Genomic DNA, 22,925 nt, shown 5'->3' with positions numbered 1-22,925 from the left:
AATCTGTGACAGAACCCCCTGTGTCTCAGTATCTTTACACCAGTGATCCTGAACAGCGCTGGTTTCACATTCACACCAGTTTTGGGTTCTATTCTGGGAGACAGATGACATAAACAGGCCTAATCTAGGCCAGCGCATTACAGGCACCGGCTCGGACCAGTGTTGTAAGTCCTTCTGTGTACCCCTCTGTGCCAGGTGGGACATGCTGATAAGAATGGCCAGTGTGCGCTTGTCCATGCCGGACTGAAGGGCCATGCTGAAATCATCAACATCTTGCTGGGCCAGGATTGGGGAGCTGAGATCCCCACCGACCCACAGCAGCATCACGGCAATGGGTCTGTGACTGGGAAAAAACAGGCGGCACAGCAGGCGGTTACAGCTGCAGCTAGCGTTGGACACACACAGGTATGAATCAGCTCAAGGTCCTAATGATGATGAAGCACCTTTAACTCTTGGTTGAAACAGATTGTTTTAGGTAGAGAACGGTGCCTGTTCTTGCTTGATTTAGAGGATTTATTGGATGCGGTTTGCTGTTTGCTCTGGTCAAGGTCTTTGGGTGCTTTAGTTTTCTTTATGCACAGCAAGCCGACAATACAGAGGACTGTAAATTGTGTTTTCCTGCAGGTGGTGAAGAGCTTGCTGGACTTGAAAGATGAACAGCTGGCAGTGCAGATGGACGCTCACGACTCTCTCTGGGGAGAAACGGGTACATTTCTCCTATCAGTCAGATAAATTTAGCTTTCTCACCTCTTTCTGTCCATCAGTGTGGTTCTAGAGTCAGGCTCGGAGGCTCGAGGGTTGCATGGGCACATCTTAGCTCTGTGCAATGAATAAATATTAAACAGCTAACTCACCTTTGAATGGAGCTGGAAAGGCTCAGAATATTACCCACTAGATTTCCTTATTATGATTTTAGGATGCTATGGTTGATAGGAAACAGCTGATTCGATTGTAAATAGTTTTTATGTTTGGCAGATATGAAGCATCACATTTATCACCCAGGATATCTTGTCCTGCCACATTTGTAGCATCTAAAAAGCAGCTGTTATTCAATTGTAATACTTTTACCTCCATCACAGATGCGATAGCGCAGCTTGCAGAATTCTGTTAGGTCCATTTCCTGAGAGCATGTCGGATGAAGCCTGTATCTCTGCCTGCAGCACCATTAGAGTGTAATTCTATTACACAGTCCCCTCCAGTGCTGAGATAGAAACAGTGAGAGCATGAAATACCCTCTGAAACATTCACCTTTGCATGTACACTACAAGGGCTTTGTTTCATGTTTATGTTTAGTGTTAGCGTGATTTGATTACAGTCCATTTGCACAGATAAAATGATCAGTAAAGGATGCATGTTACTCAACCAGGGACAGTGCATACGTTTTTGAATATACTCTTTCGTAACAATAATAATCCTCCTGGTGTAGTTTGTGTATTTTAAGCAGCAGCTTCACTTACCCTGTTGCTATTTTATGCAGCTGTGAAAAGTCACCTCAAACAAAACCTACTTTTGTTTCACATATGACGATAACTTCTCTTTAAAGGCAATATTATACATATTGATTTGTTCACTGAAGCATGTGGTCACATGAGACACGATGCCATTAATCAAGAGGACTAAGACGAGGTTAGAAAATGACATCAATACCTTGCCCCAGCTGCTCAATTAGCTTAAGACCAATGCCGTTTGTCACAGTAACACTGGCTGGTTAAGGAGGGTACAATTTATCTAATGTGTGGAGTTATGATTGGAAATGATTGTATTTTCTTTGCTCTTGTTTTGGAAGAGAAAGTGCAGGTGTCTTTCATCAGTTTCAATGGCTAGTTCTCAGATATCTAGATTTGTAAAGAAATCAAGAATCATAAAGATTATAGAAATACCCATCTCTCCGTTTCTCACTCATGCTTCTTCTCTCCTAAACGTGTCAATTACATTTTCTTCTCCACCTCGCCGTCTCTCTCTGTGCCGACCCTCTGTCAGTGCTGAGCGCAGCTTCAGGGAGAGGGAGGATGGAGGTGTGTGCGTTCCTCCTGGAGCGAGAGCCAGACTTGGAGATACCCAACCGCCGGGGGATGGTCCCGCTGCTTAGTGCCGCCAAACATGGACACACGCAGGTGAGGAGTCTGGTGACCGGCATGGGTTTTTTTTTTTTTTTATTTAAACAGTTTTCGGGATAATTTATCTCTCTTTTCCAGATTGTAGAGTTGCTGCTAAAACAAGGTGCAGATATCAATGTCAGCGACAAGCTGGGTCGCACTGCACTGATGCTGGCTGCCTGTGAGGGCCATTTGAGCACTGCAGAACTCCTGCTGTCGAAGGGTCAGAGTCCCCGCCTTCCCTACTAATAACTTATCATGTTTTCTGAATGTATTTGAATTGCAAAACAATATTTGTATCGTTTGTGGTTGCAGGTGCCTCTCTGTCCTCTGTTGATCAGGAGGGGTTGACTGCGCTTAGCTGGGCCTGTATGAAGGGCCCGAAAGGTGCCGTGCAGCTTCTGGTGGAGGCAGGCGCAGACCTGAACCAACCAGACAGACAGGGACGGACTCCTCTCGACCTAGCTGCCCTTAACGGGGATGCAGATACAGTGGGTTTCATGCTGTTGTTTAGATTAAATCGTGTTGATAATGGAAAAGATAAATGGGGTCTTTATTTGAAATATTTTTTTATATATATTCTGTAAATATTCCTGAACAAAAATATGAATTTTCCTTTCCCTGTGTGGTTGGGATGCAGTTTATAGACCTCGGTATAGAAGTGTGCACTTGGCAATAGGTTGCTTAATATTATAATTATTAAAAGATGATTAGCAAAGTACAATATAATTATCTCTCACTCACAACAACACCATTTTAGCTATTTTTGACAAATGGAATAAATCACAATTACTAAAATAATTATAATTATCATCTTTACCTACAACACAGGACGTCAATTTGCAATCAGAGTTCATGTGGAGTAGAAAACTTGTGACTCATGTAATCTAATTATCAGCGGGACAGTAATCAAAAATATCTAATGATTAAAAACTTCAATCATCAGTGAAGGAAGGAGCAGACAGCTGTGTTGGTAATGTAGTGAAGCATAGTGTGTAATCAACTTAATGATTAAAATATCAAACAACTTTTTAATTGCTCGAATCTTAAATTTAAATCTAAAATATATGTTGTTATTATTCTATGCACGACCAGGTTCATTGCCTGGTGGAACACGGAGCGGTGCTGGAGAGAGCCGACAACAACGGAACCAGAGGTTCAGACCGGACAGCTGGCTGCCAGAACCCGGCCCTGGTGGCCTCGCTGCTTAAGAAAGGATCCAAGACGGGTATAGACACCGTGCCTATCATAACAGCCCTGTAGTAAATCCCACCTTTAGGCATTTTGTATTCAAACAAGATGTTCCACAAGCCATTGAACATTATACGACACCATTAAACGGCTCCACAAACCGCAGCGCAGACGCTAAAATGAGCATAAAGTTGAATCAACGCTTCTTTAACTAAACTCCCTTCCCAGAGTGGATTCATATTTCTATCTGACTTTAACCAATCAATGAAGACTCGGCTCACTTGGATAGATTTGTGTTATGTGCTATACTTTTGCAGCTGCACACTCTGCATTTATTACTCTATAACCAGCTATTTTACTCCCATACAGTATACTGTTACTCAGTATTCTGCAGCACCTGCAGTTTTACATCCACTTCTCTAACTCCCTCTTCTCCCCTCTCTCTCTTTCTCCGTCTCTCCATCAACCGAAAGGCTATAGAACGGCTCCACATGATCGATCAGGTACATGATTTATGTAAGACACAAAGTAAAAGAGACAAACAAGACAGATAACAGAAAGATAAATATTTGTACCCCTCCATCAGGTCACGCTACGTGGGCTATGGCTTCCTCCAAACCAGATATTCTCCTCATCCTGCTGCAGAAGCTGATGGAGGAAGGAAACATGCTTTACAAGGTGTGTTATGATGAATGTTAAAGAGTGGCTTGTGAGAGTGTAGAAAACATTGCAGGTTGTCAATTATCTCCCCCCCCCTCTTTCTGTGTGTTTCTCAGAAGGGACGTATGAAGGAGGCAGGCCAGCGTTATCAGTACGCCCTGAGGAAGCTTCCTCGCGAGGGGCAAGGAGAGGAGCTGAAAGGGCTCAAAGACCTGCGGGTCTCCCTCTATCTAAACCTTTCCCGCTGCCGCAGGAAAACCAATGTAAGGCCCCACAGCTCTATCAAACTGCTCATGCACTATTTAGCACCAGTAGGTTTATTAGGCGCTGAGGGGATGGCAGGAGGGCTGGCAAGGCAAGGCAAGGCAGATGCCTTCTTAAGATATATAATTTATCTGTATCGGCATAAAAAGATAATGTCAGCAGAGGTATAGCTCACTGTAAAAATATCTCTGCTTTTCAGATCTGATTTCACATCTCCCTGGTAAACAGAATGTACGTGTAAGACCTGGAAGCAGGTGGTGACATGGTGAATAACGGTGTGCTGTTAGTGTGGAGATAGATGTGTGTGGCCTGCAGCCAGTTTGGAACCCACCCTGGTGATGACAGACGTCCTAACAGACTGTGTAAAAATGCCATCCTTAGGGTCACTGTGGCCGATGAATAATGGAGCAGATAATGTGATGTGATAAGGTCACTCTCTCTGGCAGACCAAGCGCACTCTCTTTCTCTGTGTCTCTACAGGGGGTTATTTACAGTGGACGTGCGAGTGGGCTGGCTAAATCCACATATTATATCAGAATGCAGGCAGTAAGGGCCAGCAGAGAGACTACATGATACCGTCATTAAACATTCAGCAGCAACGTTCACAATCTCACATTCAAGGCTGCCATTTTGACCTTCCTCTCAAGGACAGAATCACAATGTGTTGGTGTCATTAAATATTCACCTGAGAGCGACGATGAGCGCAGTAAAAACCTGCAGAAAAACAAGCTGCTCTCTGTCTGTTTCTCTCCCTCTCCTTCTCCTTTTCCGGTCAATAAAAATGATTGCAGCGTGAGCTCTGTCTCATTAAACGAGCTTCGATCCTCTGATCCGCGTATGAAGATGCGAACACAAACACTATTTTTATTGAAATTGGCTCAGACCGTTTCTGCAAAACAAACACTTTCCAGTCTAGTCACTTAAACACACAGCTGATCATACAATGGCTTTGTTTTTTTGATTGTGCTGCGTCTAACATTTAAATGCACTTTTCTTATCTGAAAACACAGGATTTTGGCATAGCTGAAGAGTTCGCAACCAAAGCCCTGGAACTCAAACCCAGGTCTTACGAAGCGTATTATGCCAGAGCACGAGCCAAGAGGAGTAGCAGGTACCACCATATTAAATGAAGTATATTAATTCAGAGCACAGCCGTTTTGCTCCATCGAAAGTTATTTTTGCGGGAATCAGCAATTCACTGGGATGCTACATCTCTGTGGCACTGTAAGTTAAGTATTTTTAAAGTTTTTCTTTGTTCCTTTTCTCTATACTCCCCAGGCAGTTTACTGCAGCGCTGGCAGACCTCCACGAAGCAGCACGACTCTCCCCGTCCAACCGAGAGATCCGCCGCCTGCTGGTACGGGTAGAGGAGGAATGCAAGCATCATCTGAAGGCATCCAGCAACAACATGACACAAGGTTACAACAGGGACTCTCACACCCACCACCATCAAGCCACAGAGGAGGAGACAGACGTCTATTCACAGGGAAGTCTGGAGAGGCAAGTCCCTGCAGAGCACACTGATGCAGAGAAGGAGGAGGAGAAGGAGGAGGGTGAGGAGGTGAGCCTACAGTGTGGGAAAAGTCCAGAGTTTTGGCCTCTGAATCCGTACGCTCCAAACAGGACTCTCCCTGGAGGTGTGGCCTTTGGCGATCAGTCGCCGTGTTTCCCTCAAGAGGAATATGTGCGGGACCAACTGTTTGTGGACCTGCCCGAGCCTGTTCCTGCCATCAACAGGCAGAGCCAGAGCAGCAGGACTCATCACCACTGCCACTCCCTCCAGTCAGGGGGCAGAGTTGGAGGCAGGCCTCTCTCTCTGTGCGGCCCCTCCAGTCCTCTGCCAGGCAGACACATCTCCACCTCCCTGAGGCCTGCACCGGTGATGGGTATCGACATCGGCCCTGGATCAGCCAACGAACACTCTGGACACAGCCCCACCGAGCACTACCACCCCATGTCCCCCAACAGCTCCTCCCCACCTGGGCCTCTCCAGATGTACCAGCCCCGCTCCTCCAGCTTCTCCAGGGGCTCTGACAGACTCTCCACCCACTCTGTGGCTCTCGACGGCCTGGCTCTTGCTCTGGGGTCTAGTATGGAGGTTAGGAGGGAGGGTGGTGGTGGTGGAGGAACAGCAGGCTCAAGGGGCTCCAGCTCCAGTCAGGCCTCCAGTGGGAACCTGTCAGACGGCGGCAGGCAGCAGGTGCCGGACGCCCCATGCCCCATCAAGAGCAGCGGTAGCTTCAAGACAAAACCAGAGCTAAAGCCCCGGCCCTTCATGGGAGTAATGGACAAATCAGTGCGAGTCCAGGGCCAGCAGACCTCTGGCATGAGCCGACAGGGAGGAGGAGGGGTGGAGAGTTTCAGCATGTCAGTAATGGAGTTTCAAGGATTCAACAATGAGTACAAACGCGCTTCATTCCAGGAGCAGCTCCCTGGATGTCAGGCCAACAGCCAGCAAGGCCGGGACTTTGGAGAGCGGCTCCACCAGAGAGAAGCCAGAGGCACCACGTCCTCCCAGCTACGCTTCCCTGATGGGAGGCACAGACAGGCGAGCTTAACAAGAGACAACCCGGCTCTGCATATGGCTCCCATCAAACCCAAACGCTCATTTATAGAGTCCAACGTCTGAGTATATTTTAACGAAGCACAGATACAGGCTGTTTTCAACTAACTGTGCCACATAAGGTAGCAAGGGAGGCTGGTTTGAGAACAGCTCCCTTCCCTGAGCCTGTTTTGTAGAGTTATGCTGCTGCACTGCATTTACAATCTAGAACCAGTGTTCAACTCAGGCTACTATGCTTTTGCTTACATGTCTACAGCTAGTGTATTGAAGAAAACCAGACATACCTTAAGTAGGGATTTAAAAAAAAATAAGTATTATATTGTCTAAACATTTAATTTATTATATCAAATATAGAAGTCAGAGAAAGCTTTGTGCACGAATATGAAAAAAACCTCATGCTATTTAGTTGCAGAATATGACCATTTCTATTGTCGAGTGTCTTTTAAAAAACATTTATATTTGTACGGTGTACACTATATTTGCAGATTATATATTTCCCTGTAAGTGGTTATCTGTCAGCATTACAGGCTTCAAAAGAAATTACTTTGTGTACTCGAGATCCTTTGTCTTGGTACATTTGATAAAAAAAACAACAAAAAAAAACGCACTGTACATGACATTGTTGGAAACTTCTTGTCATAATCTACTATTGAGTTGACTGCTTCAATATTCACAGTATATGTTATTTATTTTTGCATAGCAGAGAACATATTCATATGGAGTGTGTATCGGTTTATTTGGACACAGAGAGCAGTTACAGGACCAACAGTCGAGGTTAACAAATCTTAAGAGACTTCTTACATCGCTGTTTGTCCATAGTTGTTATATTCCATTTTCAGAGTCATACTATGGATTACAGATTGTTACCACATTATCATTGTGGTATAATAAAAATATTAATGGAGGACTACATCGCTACATCTACTTCTTTCACAGTATAATCCATAAAATGTTTGCTAAGTTTCAGAATGTGTATGGATGGATAAATGATCTTGTCCTTTAGAAACTTATCTAAACTGACATTTAACCAAGCCATCAAAATAAATGAATTGTATAAAAATGTCGACAATGCACTTTCTAAATATTTTACAAATATGTCTTTAGAAGATGGGTGTTAGCTTGTACAGGGAAGTTAACCCCAAACTACTTGCCAAGCACTACTCCCACAGGGTTTGTAATAAGAAATGTTAAGACAATCTGAAAAATACGTAGATGAATGTATGATGTGTAATGCTTACCAGCAGATAGTGCAAATAGTGTTTTCAGTAAGATGACCAATATTACTAATTTTCATTACACGCTCCATTGAGCTATATTTCTAGGGGTTAATAATATTACTGATCCCACTGCGAATCAACAACCCTGTCAGTAGCTCTATGTAGCTTTCAGACCCTTACAGCTCAAATTCAAAAAGAAAAAAAACTGGTCATTATCAGTCAAAAGAAAGCACTTGTGCACAATGATCTGCAAGTTTAGCAAGGCAAAGAAACTAAGGTGCGTTTGTGAGGAGTTGGCAGACCAAGCCTTAGATAAAAGTCAAGTGAAAATTAAACTGGCGATAACTGATTTTTTTGCCACTTGGGGTCAGCAGAAACAAGTTGTGAGCACAACATTTGAAAGCATCAGCACAGTTTAAGTTGATATGGCTAACTTGTTAGCAAGCAGTAGCTAACTTACACATCCAGAATTTTCTATTTCAGAATCTTGTTTGTGGAAACCTGGTAAATGTAGGTGTCCAATATTTGCTGTCTTTTAGCTCCATTTTTGGTCTCCACCATCTCCTGGGTGAAATGTCTGGCTCTTTAGCTGCTAAATGCTCCACTATGTTCACCAAGTAGATGTTAACTGTGTCTGTCTGACATTTGATGCTGAGCAGCTGGTGTTTTTTTCCGCTGTAAACAGGACAACTTAAATGACTTGAAGCTCGCTTTAAAGCTTTGATTGTATAAAAATATTGATTATAGCCGCTTTAAATGTGCATTCTTCAGGTGGCCAAAAGAAGCACTGACCCTGGGGTGTCCAACTCAATGAGATGAAAGTACAGTTACACCTGTTGTTTCAATTTTGCCTTTCTGCTCACCAGCAATCAAAAATGGCATATTTTTATGCACAGTTTGCAGATGCCTCAAATTAAACAAAATCAGACACACCTGTGGCTGCCATTGCTGTAAGCACTGTATTTTGGTTTCTACTTAGAGAAAATATTTGGTCTTTCGGATGCTAGTGGGTGGTTTTCCAGCGGCCGATGGCCATCTTCAGGGTGTGGTTAGGGGTGAGCAGAGTGGTCAGCAAAGGGAGGTTGGTCATGGGGCTGGAGCGGTTCTTGGTGTTGATCCAGCTCTCGATGGCCTCTCTTTCATACGAGTATCCATCTGTTGGGAAACGACCACGGTTGACTCATGAGTGGACTCATATGTTGTGTCATTATATGTAAATTGTGTAAATTGGACAAGGTCTGATCTTCTCTTACCTGCAGCAATGACTGGTTCCCTCATAAGCTCTCTGGTAATCGGACAAAGGAACTCATCAGGAATGCCTGAACACACTGACTCACTCTTCAGCTCCTCCACCTTCCTCAGGAGTTTACTGCGCAGGCCGACTGACTCTACAGACAAACGCACACAAGAAAGAAAAATAAGGAAATTTGCCAGAAGAGACAACAGAACAATCGAGACTTTGTGCTCTCATTAAAACAATGGGACAAGATAAACTGAAGCAAACACTTAGATATACAATAATATCAATATCAAGGTTTTGAGCATTTGTTATTCCTGCCTTTAGCTCTGTTCACTCTTGGATGGCGAATGTAAGTGTGGGTGAGGTGGTGGGAGCAGATCATGTCTGCTGACTGTCCAATTCATAGTTAAATACTGAGCAGGTGCTCGAGGGCATTTTTATTTGAATACTGCTGTTTTATTAACATTGTTTCGTAAAACACGACTGCCAGAGAAACTAGAAGCATTTATTCAGATTATTCACAACATGAATGATCTGATAAAATAAAGAGCTAACCCCAGCTGAACAGGAACATACTTTGTAGACTCCCTGATCATCTCACTGGTGCATTTTGGTTTCATTTTGTCATTCTGCCTCTTTAGAAGAAAAGCACGCTTTATTGATTTCACTCCCACCTTCGACAAATATGCCTGTTTCTCTGTCTTTCATGGTGGTAGATAAAACACGTTGCTGCTCGGCACTGTTCTCGAAGTTGGTTTCTGCTAAATAGGTGAGATTTATGCTCCGTTACTAAAAACAGAACAATGTGAACACAAGCTGTCGCAGCACTGAAGCTGTGTAAACTGAGGGGTGATTGACAGCGACTGTGGGATGGAAATGACGGCATGGCAGTACAACAAACATTTGCTGACAACTACATGACGAATGCTGGGATAGCTGGTAGACTGACATCGACAGCACAACACTCCTACTTTAGTGGTTGCAAAATCTTGTAGAAGAGGCAGAAAAATATAGTCTGTTCAATCAAAAAATGCCTGAAATAAAAATAAAAACCTGACGTTCAGGAAGACTTGGAAACAACCAAAAAGGCCTTTATGATATTAGGTGTAAATCCACTTTCATACCTTATGGGAAATACTGTTTTGGGGATTGGGTTATGTAACTGATGAAGTGCTCCAGATTAAAGTCAGAACTGCTGAAGCCCCAAAGCTGAGCACTTTTGCAGGGCAGCCTAATATTATGTAATCTCACTGAGTAAAACCCCCATCATCATCATTCATTCATTCCTTCCTTACTTCACCCTTACTTTAATTTAATGTGTCACTTTTATCCATGTAAATAGGTACAAAAACCCTAATCCACACATGTTCATTCTTAAAAGAGAGCAGGCGTGTAATACCCATACGACTGGGTTTACATTCTTACATTTCGGACAAGCGTTAGGTCTGTGACACAACGAGGGACTGAAGAAGTGGCATAGCACCCGCTGAGCAGTGTGTGCCTGTCATCCTCACCTATGTGCAGCTCTGACGCCAGCGTTTCCTTGGTGAGATTGAGCAGCTCCGTCCCGTCTATGTTGTTGGCCGTGAATTTGTCCACCAATCCCCCGAGGCCTTCCTCCACTAGCCACGATGACACATCCTCCTCCGACCAATCGCTGACCAGCAGCTTCAATTGGCCCGCAGTGGTTCTCCCTGAGAGGGTGAATCAAAGCAGAACGTCAGTCCTTCACGGCTGCAGCACCTTTAGAAAAATGGCCAAATATTCTCCATGCAAGAATATCCTGGAATCCTGCAGACTAATTATTGATTAGGGGGCCGTCACGGGCACAGCTTGTATAGTAATATAAATAAATGTCTGGAGGTTTCATCGACATTTTAATTGACACAAGATGAAACTAGAAGGTGAAAAGGAGCTTGTGCATTGCAGACAAATTACTAGATCAAACTTGGTCTGGACACCTGCTGGTAAACACATTAAAATTACAAATTATTTTAGTTCTTTTGATCCACATATATCATGAGGACTAGTGTCTCAATGACTGATTTTTACTTTTTGCACCCCAGTGTGACATACTCTGCAGTACAGACATATTTTCTTTCTTCCTACCATCACTTGATGTCAGAGCAGACCGCTCTGAAACACAAGAAAAGGAATTAGTCAGTGTAAATATGAGCGATGCAATGCAATCCTTGAGCAAACCTCCAACACTTGAGACTGAAGGGTGATTAAGGAAAAGAGAGCACACAACACCTGTGTCCTTCACATCAAGATGAACGTAGTTTAACACAAGACATCTTAAGACACCGATGGAAGAAGGGGGACTGGCATTGAGGTGCAAGTCTTCCAATAAGACTGCTACAGATTTAACTGACTTCACTTGATGGTCTTTCTTAGAAGAGCCATATTTAGCTGCAAATAAATGCAGCATCTTAAACATTTTCTGCAGGTTTTTACAGCTGGCAAACAGAACGGCACCTGGGAATACAGACAGGAGCAATAAAACCAGGTCTGTGACTGCCGAATCGTGTTTGCCGTTACTTAGCGTACATCGTCATTGTAAAAGCAATTTCCTTTCGAGTCTCAAATGCTGCAGAACAAAAAGAACAGAAAAAGAAAACTCACCGGGGATCGACTTCCCGCCTTTCCATCGGACACAAGGTGGGGTGAAGGAGGCAGACAAAACAAATATAACTAATCGTCAAAATACACTGTAGATGTTACTCTGTCTGAGTGATGAGTGAGTTTTTCCCACCATTGGCACTGCACCCGTCCTCCAGCCTCCAGATGTTTACTGTCTTATCCATGGATCCTGTAGCAATTAGCGGTGAAGTCGGAGAGAAGGAACATGCTGTCACGTACCTGCGGCAGAGGACAGAAATCGAACAAAGAGGTTTAAAAAGAGACTAAAAGAGATTTATCAATCAAAGGCAAACAGCTGAGTTGTCAACGCACAATATGTAAATTCTGCCACTAGAGATTTCCCTTTCAAAACAAAACAAGAAAAGGCAGAGGGTTGTGGCGGAGGCAGACGTTCTGGAGGAATAAACACCTGGAGTCTGAATTCTGCTCTGATCAGGAGTCATTATCTGACAGGACGAGAGCTCAGAGATTATTTTTTAACTTCTGGGGTCGGAGTCTCTGGTGAGTGCTGAGTTTAGTGAGAGGTTGACATGAATTCAAAGACAACGACACACATACAGTACACAAGCTATGTGTGCTCCGTTGCTGGCTAGCTTACGACTAAAGCACAGTAAAGTAATCTGGCTGTTTGGGGCAAATTAACAATACAACAATTGATCCTGCTGCCAAACGCACTTCACTGGTGGTGAACACATTATTAAACATGCACCACTGCTGATGAAAATCTATCCGACATGACTCGGGCACAGATGTTCACAGATGAGGCAGACTTCCTTACTCACTCTATCCCGGAAGTTACAGCAACAGGCGACCAAATTAAATATGATCTTGAGTAAACTTGGATTTCTCGGGGTTTGAACATTGCTGGAAACATTTGGGATGATGTAAGTACAAAACTCCACAAAAGTCTTTGTCTTACATATTATGTCTTTAATTCGAGAAGTGCGATATTATCGGGACATCATCTACGGGTCGACCAATATGGCTTTTTCACGGCCGATACCGATTATTAGAAATCAAGGAGACTGAAATCGATATCTGGGAGCGATATTCATGTGTCAAAATTTCAATTTTTTTCAAAGTACTGTTCTTAGGTACAATTTTGAGGTACTTTACTTGAGTATTTCCATTTTGTGCTACTTTATACTTCCTCTCCACCTCATTTATTTGAAAGAATTGAAGTACTAGTTACTTTTTCAGATTCAGATTATTCAGTGTTTATAGGCTATTCATTGTGACGTGTTACAGATCAGACAGTGTTGTCGGTGGGACATTGTGTGAGAGGACGTCGCATCAACACCAAAGCACCACATTTTTAAATTTGTTTATTTTATCAGCAATCTGACAGAAAAATCACCAACACCGAAATGGCCTGAATATCAGCCCTGATAATCAGTCGGGGCCAATAATCGGTCTACCCCTAACATCATCAGCATCAGCCAATAAAGGCTTTCAAATGAAATATCACATCGGGCTGGAATAAACATTCTGCTGATATGACAGACTGATAAGATGATGCTCATCTTATGCACACACAGTGCAAACTGTTGACTGGATGTTCCTGGTAATTAGGTTGAAAAAATTGCCATCTATCAGTATCTGCAATCAAGTTAGAAAAAATGGGCATATTGGATACAGGCAGAAATCCAATATTGTGCATCCAAATGTTAATATATCAATTATAGGCGAAGCAAGAGAACTGACAGAGCAAGGTTTTTTACAGTTAGTTTAAAGATAGTAATGATTCCTCAAGCAGGTCCATTTAAAGCATTCAGAAACTGAAGCCTGAGGCCCCATTTCTGAGTCCTGAGCTTATAGCAGCAGTAAGGACTCAGTCTGAAGCTGCAGTTCAGCCGTTACAAGGTTAAAAGGTGGGCGCAATGACTCAATACCAGACTTAAATATGTAGCAGTGATGGAAATGTTCTCCATCAAAGGGCCAATTTAGAGATGACTTCCCACGTCAAAGACTCCACTGAGCTCTAAATAAGGACTGAAATCACATTTTCAGTAGATTCAAGAAAGTCAAAACGTTAATGAGGACGATGTCTCTCAGACCTAAGCTGGCTCGCTCAGAGGTGTTGATCCACTAAAGCTAACTGGCTTCAAACAAACGTCTCTAAAAACCTCCCATAGGAATTCGGTGAAAGGCTGCACTAACCCGAGACACACTGTTATATTATCAGTTTGTCTCGAGTCAAATGAGTTTCCTCCTGGAGGTATTTTGTCAAGTGTTGTCATTCACTTTTTCACCATTTATCCACTTTCTCTCAACTCGCCGCATCTACTTCCACTTCACTGAGTGATTTTCTAACATGACTTTCATTTTCCAACTGAAAGGAACTGAGCTTTCTGCCTTTCAATCACAGGTGGCTTGATGGACTTAAATAGCTTGTAAGTGCAATCATTCAGCTGTGGCTTATATGTGCGTTTATGTGTGTGTGGAGGGAGAGAGACAGTGATAGCTGTCCTACGTTTTTCTAAAAAAGGCATGTTTTATGACCGCGCTGGGTCATAATCTGTGAAAGGGACTGTCTCTGCCTTCACTGCAGGTGATATCTTGCTGTAAATGACATATACTTCTCAAGTTTATGTGACTGAGCAATTTGTGGTATCAAAACCTAATAAAACTAGACTGGAAATATGTCAATGTGTCGCCTCGTCAGTTGTTCGGTTATATGAAATACCAAACAAAACAGGTCCAGAAACACAAGTAGTCCACAAATACCTGTGTTGTTTATGTGTTAGCATTGCAAAATCATCTTGCAGCGAGTTTTAACCAAAAATATGTTCATTGAAGACAGACTGAATGTTATGTGTGCAAACAGGAAAGGTACCAGCAGTTGCCAGAGAAACGGTGTGAAAGACCTCTTTTCAGCACAAACAACATCAAGTGTGTGAGTGGTGGAGCATAAACAAGAGTGGACAGAATGGGCAAAATTTAGATTGCACAAATTGTGACAGAATGATCCCATTTTCTTCTGAAAAACCTCTCACAGTTGAAGGATTCTTGCCGTCTTGTGTAAAATGGAAATGTATGTTTTTAGTTCTGTACAGTGGAATTGTGCTGGATTTTCATTATTGCTGTGACCTTTTTTTTAAGTATTTGTTTTGGGGAATGTGACTTAGTTGGATTCTCCACTAATAAGCTCGTGATTATTTAAAGAAACAACTGCTGGTAATCAAGCACACAGAGCGAATGTGACGAGGCAACATGTGAAACACGTAGTTTGCTTCTTGTTGTTTTAATGTAATTGTTAATAAATTAGTGTCAGTCGTATCCTGGTGTGAGCTGGAATATTGAGTTTTTTGTCCCATTACCAATATATTGTAATATTTCTATTTTATTGATATTTTCACTATTACATAAAGACAACCGTTGCACATCCTATTGATTTAAAAAAAGAAAGTAGTGTTTTACTGGAAACACTACTTCACTGTTAATGTTCAAGATCTTACGGAAGCCCTAAAGGGCCATGCATTCATACATTTTATTTCCTCCGTTTTCCCGTGATAATGAGTTGATTTCATTTGTTTTCTCGAGATCTCGAGTTATTATCTCGAAATAACAACTGCCGTTTTCCCGAGATAACGGGATAATTTTCTCGAGATCTCGAGATAACGAAACTTTGTTTTCCCGAGATAAAGATATGATTAATTCGAGATCTTGAGAAAACAAAAAGATAGTGTAGTATATTAAATCATCGCAGGAAACATCATTCAGTGTAGCAATGTCAGAGGAGCAGGAGCATATCGATCACCGCGTTACATATCTTTTCAATCAAGGCCTGACACTGGCTGAAATAGCATTATGCCTTGCTATTACAGATAATATACACATTAGTGTGCGTCATCTAAAAAGACGGTTAGCAAGGCTTCAGCTATATCGGCAGCGCAATCTAAGTGAGCCTGATGTCGTCGTTAACTACAGAGCTGACCAGCTACGAGGTCCCGGGCGTCTCCATAATCTCAGGCCTATCATATCACAGTCATTATCTCGAGATCTCAAATTAATTATATCGTTATTTCAGGAAAACAAAGTTTCGTTATCTCGAGATCTTGAGAAAATGATCCTGTTATCTCGGGAAAACGGCAGTTGTTATTTCGAGATAATAACTCGAGACAGAAAACAAATGAAATGAACTCGTTATCACGGGAAAGCGGAGGAAATAAAATGTATGAATGCATGGCCCTTTAGGGCTTCCGTAAGATCTCAAACTGTGACACATGTTATTCAAATTTTCCATCTTATTCTTTTACACATGGAAACAAAAATATCTCCATATGAGAATTTTGTCAAACAACATTAAATAATATCATGAAATAAGGAATAATACACCAGATATTCTGTCTGGCAAGTAGAGCCTGACCAACCAGTTTTTGGGGCTGATGCCGATATCAATATTAGGGAGTAAAATATAGATATGTAGATATTTTTTAAATTAGTATAATTTTCTGCATTATAATCTCTATATCATTTTTTAAAAAGTTTTCATATCGGCTCACAGATAACTGATATGTCGGTCAGGCTCTACTGGCAAGATGAGAGAGAAATCTACGCATTAACCTGGGACAAAATAATATTTAGATTCAAGAACAAAAAAACAGTTAAAAAATATAGTCTGTGTTTACCTCTCGTGCTGGTTGAGTGTGTACAGCAAAACAGCATTTACCTGCAAACAGGAAAAGTGTGGCACATAAATACATATATATATATGACATTATGTTACGAATGGAGCAGAATATAAGTTTATGGTAAAACTTTGGACAACCACATGAATCAGTGAAAAGGGGAAGCACTTACAGCATCATAGACTGCAACAGTTTTGTCCACAGAGCTGAAGGAAATAAAAGATGAAACTCTGTCAGGAACATGTTGAAGTAACAGTATTTGGTACAGCATGTTCAGGTTGAAGAATACAACAACGCATGTCTCCCTCCAGTGGTTAAACTGAAGTACTGCACTCTTATAGTTGTGGCCTACTTAAAAATCCAGACAAACCATCTATATTTTACATCAATCCCTTGATCCTAAATAGATCAAGACATGGCTATTAATCTATTTAAGATCAAGAGATTGATGTGAAATAAAGTTTTCTTTCTTGTGATTTTTCCTGAGGGAATCAGGATGTTTAGAAATCTTTTAAATGAGTCTTTTAAAGTAGCACAAAGGTGGCATTTACGGTACATGTTTTAGCCAATTTAATACAAATGGTAGTAATTTATAGGACTGCTGACAGTTCCTCAAAGTGTACCAAAGGATTTTAGATTTTCTTTCTCACATTTCAGGCAGCCACTAGCTTGAAATAGACAATATAATGTCACAGTGAACAAGCGTATCCTTTTTTTTGACTTATTCATGTGTGTTTTGAAAACTCCTTTCAGCAACATTTGGCTTACTTTCTGAAAACCAAACTTTTCTTTTTTTTGCCCAATAGTGACACTAACTCTTCAAAATAACATTACCATGCAATATTATCATAAAGATGAGCAAATCCTAACTGCTAAAATTACTTATTTCAAGCAAGTTTCAGTCTCAGTAAGATAATTTTCATACTGCACTGGCATAAACAGAAAATATCGGCTGCCTGGAAAATAAGAAATTCAATTTACAGTTTCACATAAGCTTCAAGCAGATCCTACCCAGACACAAGCAGCTGGCCGTCAAAGGAGTACGCACAGGAGAGGACTGGAGCCGACTGGCCGGTTAATGTGTGCAGCAGCTGCATCTTATAGGCTGCGAGACAGAAACAGCTGTAGTCAAACACACAAATTAAAGTCCGATGCACACAAAATAGGATTTTTTGTCTTTAGTTTTAGTTTTGCCTGCACATAATGCTGGTACAGAAATAGTCACTGAACACATCTGTAATGCTGTTACTATCTGTGCAGCTTTGGACAAAAAATCTGGATGTAGATCTGTTTTTTTATAGCTTCAGTACTTCTGATACTATAGAAAGGATAATAAACGGAAATGGTATCGTGGTATTAAAGAATTCTTGAAGTATTGTTACTTTCGACGATCTTAGTGTATATATGATGTCTGAAACACAGGAACAGTGTACATTAGATAAAACAGGTTTACAATCTTAGCTATAAAAGGTTGTAATAATGACAGAGAGGTTCATATGAGCCACAGAGAGAAAGAGAGAGAGGGTCAAGTAAGCATTAATATATCCCTCTACCTCCAGAGCTCAACCTGTTTATGGCCCAGATCTTCAGGTGACTGTCTTGCCCACAGGACGCCAGACGAAACTGCACAACTTGACCACCTGAGAGACAAAAACATAGAAACAAATAAAATGAAATCAGCCTTGATGAGAGGCGATCGTCAGATGTTACAGTAAAGTTACAGGAAGGCCAAACAGATCAACCATTGATAATTGTTAACTGATTGATAATTGATAATTGTTGCAACGATTGTTAACGATTTAACCTACGGCAGAAATGTAAAACACAACTGGTGCACCAGAGGACTAATGTAGGGATATCAGTTTGTATGATGATATATATGCAAGAGACCGTAAGTTTTACGGGCTGTAGTTTCATGTACAGGCTGATTACCTGCTGGAGACGCAGTGTGTGTGCGCCTGTTGGTTTATAACCGTTTTGAATGACACTACTAACTTATTTTGTCACCAAATTCACCCTGCAGAGACGCAGAATCAATAGATTTAAGCACTCACTGGTCCCTGCTGTTATTGGGGTGTTAAATAACATTATGTAAGTCCCTGTTTTTATTTTTTCTTCTGTTTGTTTCATGTCTTCATTAGTGTGTTGACTGTGTGACTGCTGGCTGTGCGATCCCTCAGGGATAGTAAAGATTACTTTGACCTTGACTTATTTCTCTTAATTATATTTTAATATTTGCATAGTTATTTGTAGTTACACATATTAATTTAATTTCCAGTGAATTACCAGTCAAAATGTAATGTCAATAATGTATTTTATATTAGCTGTTGCTCTAATCAATTCTGCCTCCGTGCAAATCTCTGTAAAACTTTTTAATAATCTGATTTGAGGGATTCTTGCAAAAGTTATTCAGAAGTTTACATGAAAAAAAAAAGAGTATAGATCAATATAATATTCAGCTTTCATTATTCAGATTTCTTTACTCTCAAATGTTGCCAGAAACACCAGAATAATCCGTGAAGATCTCACCACTGAGGATGCTGGGAGCGAAGGTGCAGCAGGTGACCCCCAGGTCGTGGGCGTTCTTCTCTGCGTGGAGCTGGTTCATGTCCAGGTTCCACAGACGCAGGTCTCCATACGTGGAGCCGGTCATGAACACCTGACTGCAGGGGCTGAAGGAGCAGGCCACCATTGTTGTGTCATTCACCGCTCCGGTCCTTCACAAAGACAAAAAAACAGCAGCTCCATCATCAGGCACATTACATTTTAATTCCTTTATTCAAGTCTAACAACACCAGAAGTGGATGCTGTCGGGACAGTGCAGATCATGGTACTGCCAACAGCAGTGCGAGGAGAGGTTTTCAGCCTGTGATTGATCAACATTAGTTTTGCCAGTTGATAGTCTAATTGTTTCAGCTTTATTATAATACAAGCTATCATCTTTACCTGCGCAGCTGCTTGGAGGGGAAATCCCACAGAGCCAAAGTGCCGTCAGACGCTCCAGAAACCAGGTGGACAGAGTCCGGAGAGATGGCACAGACCCTCACAGGACTGCGACCGGGATGTTCCAGGACGGCCTCGATCTCCCCCGTGTCCATGGACCAGACCAGCGTGGTCGCATCAGTTGAGCATGAGGCGAGGAACTGTCCGCAGGCGCTGAAGCAGCAGCAGTGGACGCCGTAGCCATGTCCCGTCAGTGGTGAGAAGGGCAGCTCTGAGAAGTCCCGGGTGTTGTATATCCTGAGAGTTTTGTCCCCAGAACACGTGGCTAACAGTTTGCTGGAGAAGGCACACCAGTTGACATCATCTCGATGGTCTTGTAAAGTGCAAATCAGAGACGTCATTTGGAGAGCCGATTCCTGAGGAAGAAAGACAGTGGAGCACATAACTTAAATCACTGCTCTGGCTTCCTGTGTGTCAAAGGATACATTTTAAAATCTTATTACTTGTCTAAAAATAGAATTTAAAATGTTCTTACAGGTGCACTCTGTAGCTTTGGGGAGAGATTTTACTGATGAACTGTTTTTCATGCCTAAACAAACTAAATGAATGAACTGATCTTAAAGGAGAACACAATTTCATTTAAATAATTAAAATTTTTAAATAATTAAACTCTTATTTTTATTGTATTTCAAAGCCCCTGTAAAAAACCTTGAACTGCCTTGTGTCTGAATGATGCTATATAAACTTGCTTGCCTTGAAATTAACATACAGGGAACGTAAAAAATATATAAAAAGGAAAGTGTTTCATTAAAGCTAAATAACTCCATGCCAAGTTCACAGAGAAGTGATATAACAACATATTGCTCCAGTTTCGTTTTCCCCATGCAGCACCGCAGGGATTTAACAAGTCCTGAACTCAGAAAACAAGAAATGATTAATGACTCATTTTGTATTCCTGTCCTCAGATCTGAGCTGTTTTTAATCTCAAGTTCTGAAGGGCAAGTCCAGGTTTAGTCTCGGGCTACAACTAATTAGTACTAACTTTTAGTGTATTATGTCAAGACTGTTATATTATCATTATTCTTATTATCTTATTTTATTATTTTATTTTTGTCTGCTTTCTTTTCTCTAATTTAATGTAATTTTTCCTTGTTCTAACCTTTTATTTCTCTCTTTTTTTATTATTATCTATATATTCATTAATTTATTAAATGTGACTAAATAGATTGCTCTGCTTTTATTTGCCTCTGTGTTTATTTACCTTTGTGTCAAATCAACTATTTATTTACTTTCCATTTGATTGTCCTTTTTATTTATTCATTTTAAAATGTATGTATGTATTTATGTAAGCAGTTACTTCTGAATTATTTTCCACGAAGATCTTTATGCTGCATTTCCTTTTACATTTCTTTATGCATTTTTGCTTCCCAAAGGAAGAGGAGTCAAATCTCTAGTAAGTCAAGTCTTCAGACCTGGTTTTTTGAGCCTCAGGTCTGCAGCTGTGGCCTCAACATCAGTTAGTCACAGTGTATAGGTATAGCAGCCTTTATGATGTCATGTCTACAACCATTTGCTCGCACAGCACTTCACAGACAGACCAGGGAACAAGGAAAATCCACGTACATTCACTTTGGTAACATAAAAATTGTGACAAATGATAAAACGTCACATCACTCAGCTAAGGTAAGAATAAAACCCAGCTGACAGAGCAAAGTAAAGCTACAGGGATGCTGCTGTCTGTAGATACTGTAGCTAAGGCTGAAGCTAACCGTGCAGCAGAGCCGAGAGGAAACTTTCTACTTCAGGTTTTAACAGTCAGACATGAACCAGAACCAGCTGAGACAGAACAGTCCGAACAAACGAACCCGGACGGTAAATAAAATGAAGTGTTATTTAAGTGTGAGCTATGGTTTTACCTTTCTCCGTCGTGTTGAGCGTTCAGCCGAGTGTTGTTTACTTCCGCATCGAACAGCTGACCGTGACGTCATGCGAGTTACGTCACCCTCTCTGCAGACTTGAAAGTATGGGAGCTCATTTCTGACCTAAAGTCTTCATTTTTAGGAGCCAACTGGTTTTGTCTTTTCTCCTAACCTTGAAGATGTTGTTTGGTGCTATAATAATCCAGATGATAGCACTCACGAGGATGTGATCAGCTTCATCAGACTGGATGCAAAATGTTTCGTGCACAAACACAATCTAAATTGTCACTTTAAGAACTAAACTCACTACAAAAATCACTTAAGTTAATAAATAACCAAACTGTAATACATGAGTAATTTTGAAACCTTTTACCCTGAAATCTCTTCCTGATGATGTCTAAACTCATCTAAATATATAATTTTTCTGTCTTTAATTTTCATCTTACGCTATGTTTTGTACATATTTGTATTCTCCTTGTTTGATGTCCTTATTGTAGCTTTATTTTCACTCTTATTTGTTTTGTATGTGCTACTGTTTGGTCTTTGTAAACTTTTCAATAAAAGGTAAAACAAAAACAAAAACAAGGATGCACATTTCTGCCAAGTAGAAAAATTAATATTAGGCCTTGATAATAAGAAATATGCTCAGATAAAAAGTCAAAATAATGTGAAGTTGTAATTATGATACAATAAGTATAAGAAAGGCAATTCCACCAGTAAAAAGAAAAAAGAACAATGAAAACATAAAAAATATAATTGAACACAAGCATTTTAGTTTTCATCGATGAAATAGGGATTTAAAGTAAAAACAAAATGAGATAAAAATTTGAAAATCATAGGTTAAAACTCATAATTATGTCATCAATGGTCGTAATTATGACGCAATATATCTAAATTATGAATTGAAAAAGTCAAAAGATTCCTTATTTCTTATCCTTATTATATCATAATAAAGACTTTTTATCACATAAGTCTTTTTATCACATAAAAGTCTTTATTATGATACAATAAGGATAAGAAAGGCAATTCCACCAGTAAAAAGTAAAAAAGAAAGATGAAAACTTAATAAAATAAGACTCATCATCATTATGGTCATCATGTTGAGATAAAAGGTTTAAATTATAGTTTCAAACATGTAACAAATAGTTTTAGTAAACTAATATTTAGTAGTTATGATACTTAAGTCAAAATTACGTTAAAAAGTTTAAATTATGAGATAAAACCTGAAGATCCTGTTGTATCTTCAGATGAATTCACACTTAGAGTATTTTTCCTTCCATCCTTCCATCAGTGTACTCCAGCTAATGTATAGTAAAAGCTGATTAGGTGGGAAAAAACACAAATGAAAAACTCACCTTGCTGATGAATGCACCATAAAAAAATCACTTTTGATGATTAAAATCTAACGTGACTGAGGAACAAATGTTCACAGACGTGGAAGTGTTATTCATGTTAAGTATAGTCAGGTTTGCAGACTTTGCGACCGAATGAAAAGCACCGGATTTCTCAGGGTTTGAAAATTGTCTAATTTTTTGTTTTGTTTATGCCAGATTTTAAT

At 40.7% G+C, this 22,925-nt stretch overlaps 2 protein-coding genes across 4 annotated transcripts in view; one reads left to right on the top strand and one right to left on the bottom strand.

Annotated features, from left to right (window-relative positions):
• The window catches only part of LOC311258669 (protein TANC1-like), a 40,705-nt gene extending 33,029 nt beyond the window's left edge, over positions 1–7,676 (top strand). Inside the window, exons 19-29 of the mRNA XM_084355165.1 lie at positions 196–405; positions 625–706; positions 1,981–2,114; positions 2,196–2,319; positions 2,412–2,587; positions 3,192–3,324; positions 3,761–3,790; positions 3,874–3,965; positions 4,064–4,210; positions 5,222–5,322; positions 5,490–7,676. Of these exons, the coding sequence (XP_084211291.1) occupies positions 196–405; positions 625–706; positions 1,981–2,114; positions 2,196–2,319; positions 2,412–2,587; positions 3,192–3,324; positions 3,761–3,790; positions 3,874–3,965; positions 4,064–4,210; positions 5,222–5,322; positions 5,490–6,840 (2,580 nt within the window). The 3' untranslated portion in view covers positions 6,841–7,676. The remainder of the gene's footprint in view (positions 1–195; positions 406–624; positions 707–1,980; positions 2,115–2,195; positions 2,320–2,411; positions 2,588–3,191; positions 3,325–3,760; positions 3,791–3,873; positions 3,966–4,063; positions 4,211–5,221; positions 5,323–5,489) is intronic.
• LOC311258676 (WD repeat, SAM and U-box domain-containing protein 1-like) lies at positions 7,494–21,431 on the bottom strand. 3 transcript variants are annotated; one of them, XM_084355178.1, is made up of 13 exons: positions 21,365–21,431; positions 19,452–19,864; positions 19,035–19,222; positions 18,059–18,145; positions 17,517–17,610; positions 16,678–16,711; positions 16,506–16,546; positions 11,987–12,093; positions 11,857–11,874; positions 11,341–11,367; positions 10,746–10,925; positions 9,245–9,379; positions 7,494–9,146 (listed from the first exon to the last, which is right to left on the bottom strand). In XM_084355178.1, exons 2-13 carry the CDS (start codon positions 19,847–19,849, stop codon positions 8,995–8,997), a joined length of 1,461 nt encoding a protein of 486 aa, XP_084211304.1. In that variant the 5' UTR covers positions 19,850–19,864; positions 21,365–21,431; the 3' UTR covers positions 7,494–8,994. The 3 variants fall into 3 exon arrangements, with proteins under 3 accessions (XP_084211304.1, XP_084211305.1, XP_084211306.1); XM_084355179.1 differs by lacking the exon at positions 11,857–11,874; XM_084355180.1 differs by lacking the exons at positions 11,341–11,367; positions 11,857–11,874.
• Between the last annotated feature and the right edge of the window lie 1,494 nt (positions 21,432–22,925).

The sequence above is a fragment of the Pagrus pagrus genome (assembly GCF_965226575.1).
Source record: "Pagrus pagrus genome assembly, chromosome: 1".
NCBI classification, from domain to species: Eukaryota; Metazoa; Chordata; class Actinopteri; order Spariformes; family Sparidae; genus Pagrus; species Pagrus pagrus.
This window is presented reverse-complemented; position numbering and strand designations above follow the sequence as displayed.

What these genes read in the sequence shown, in the direction of transcription:
- LOC311258676 (XM_084355178.1), bottom strand. Translation starts at nt 19,849, where the DNA reads ATGACGTCTCTGATTTGCACTTTACAAGACCATCGAGATGATGTCAAC. An exon ending in CCCTCCAAGCAGCTGCGCAG is followed by an intron (nt 19,223 to 19,451) that starts GTAAAGATGATA and finishes GTCTTTGTGAAG; the next exon opens with GACCGGAGCGGTGAATGACA. An exon ending in ACACTCAACCAGCACGAGAG is followed by an intron (nt 12,094 to 16,505) that starts GTAAACACAGAC and finishes CCTCTGCCGCAG; the next exon opens with GTACGTGACAGCATGTTCCT.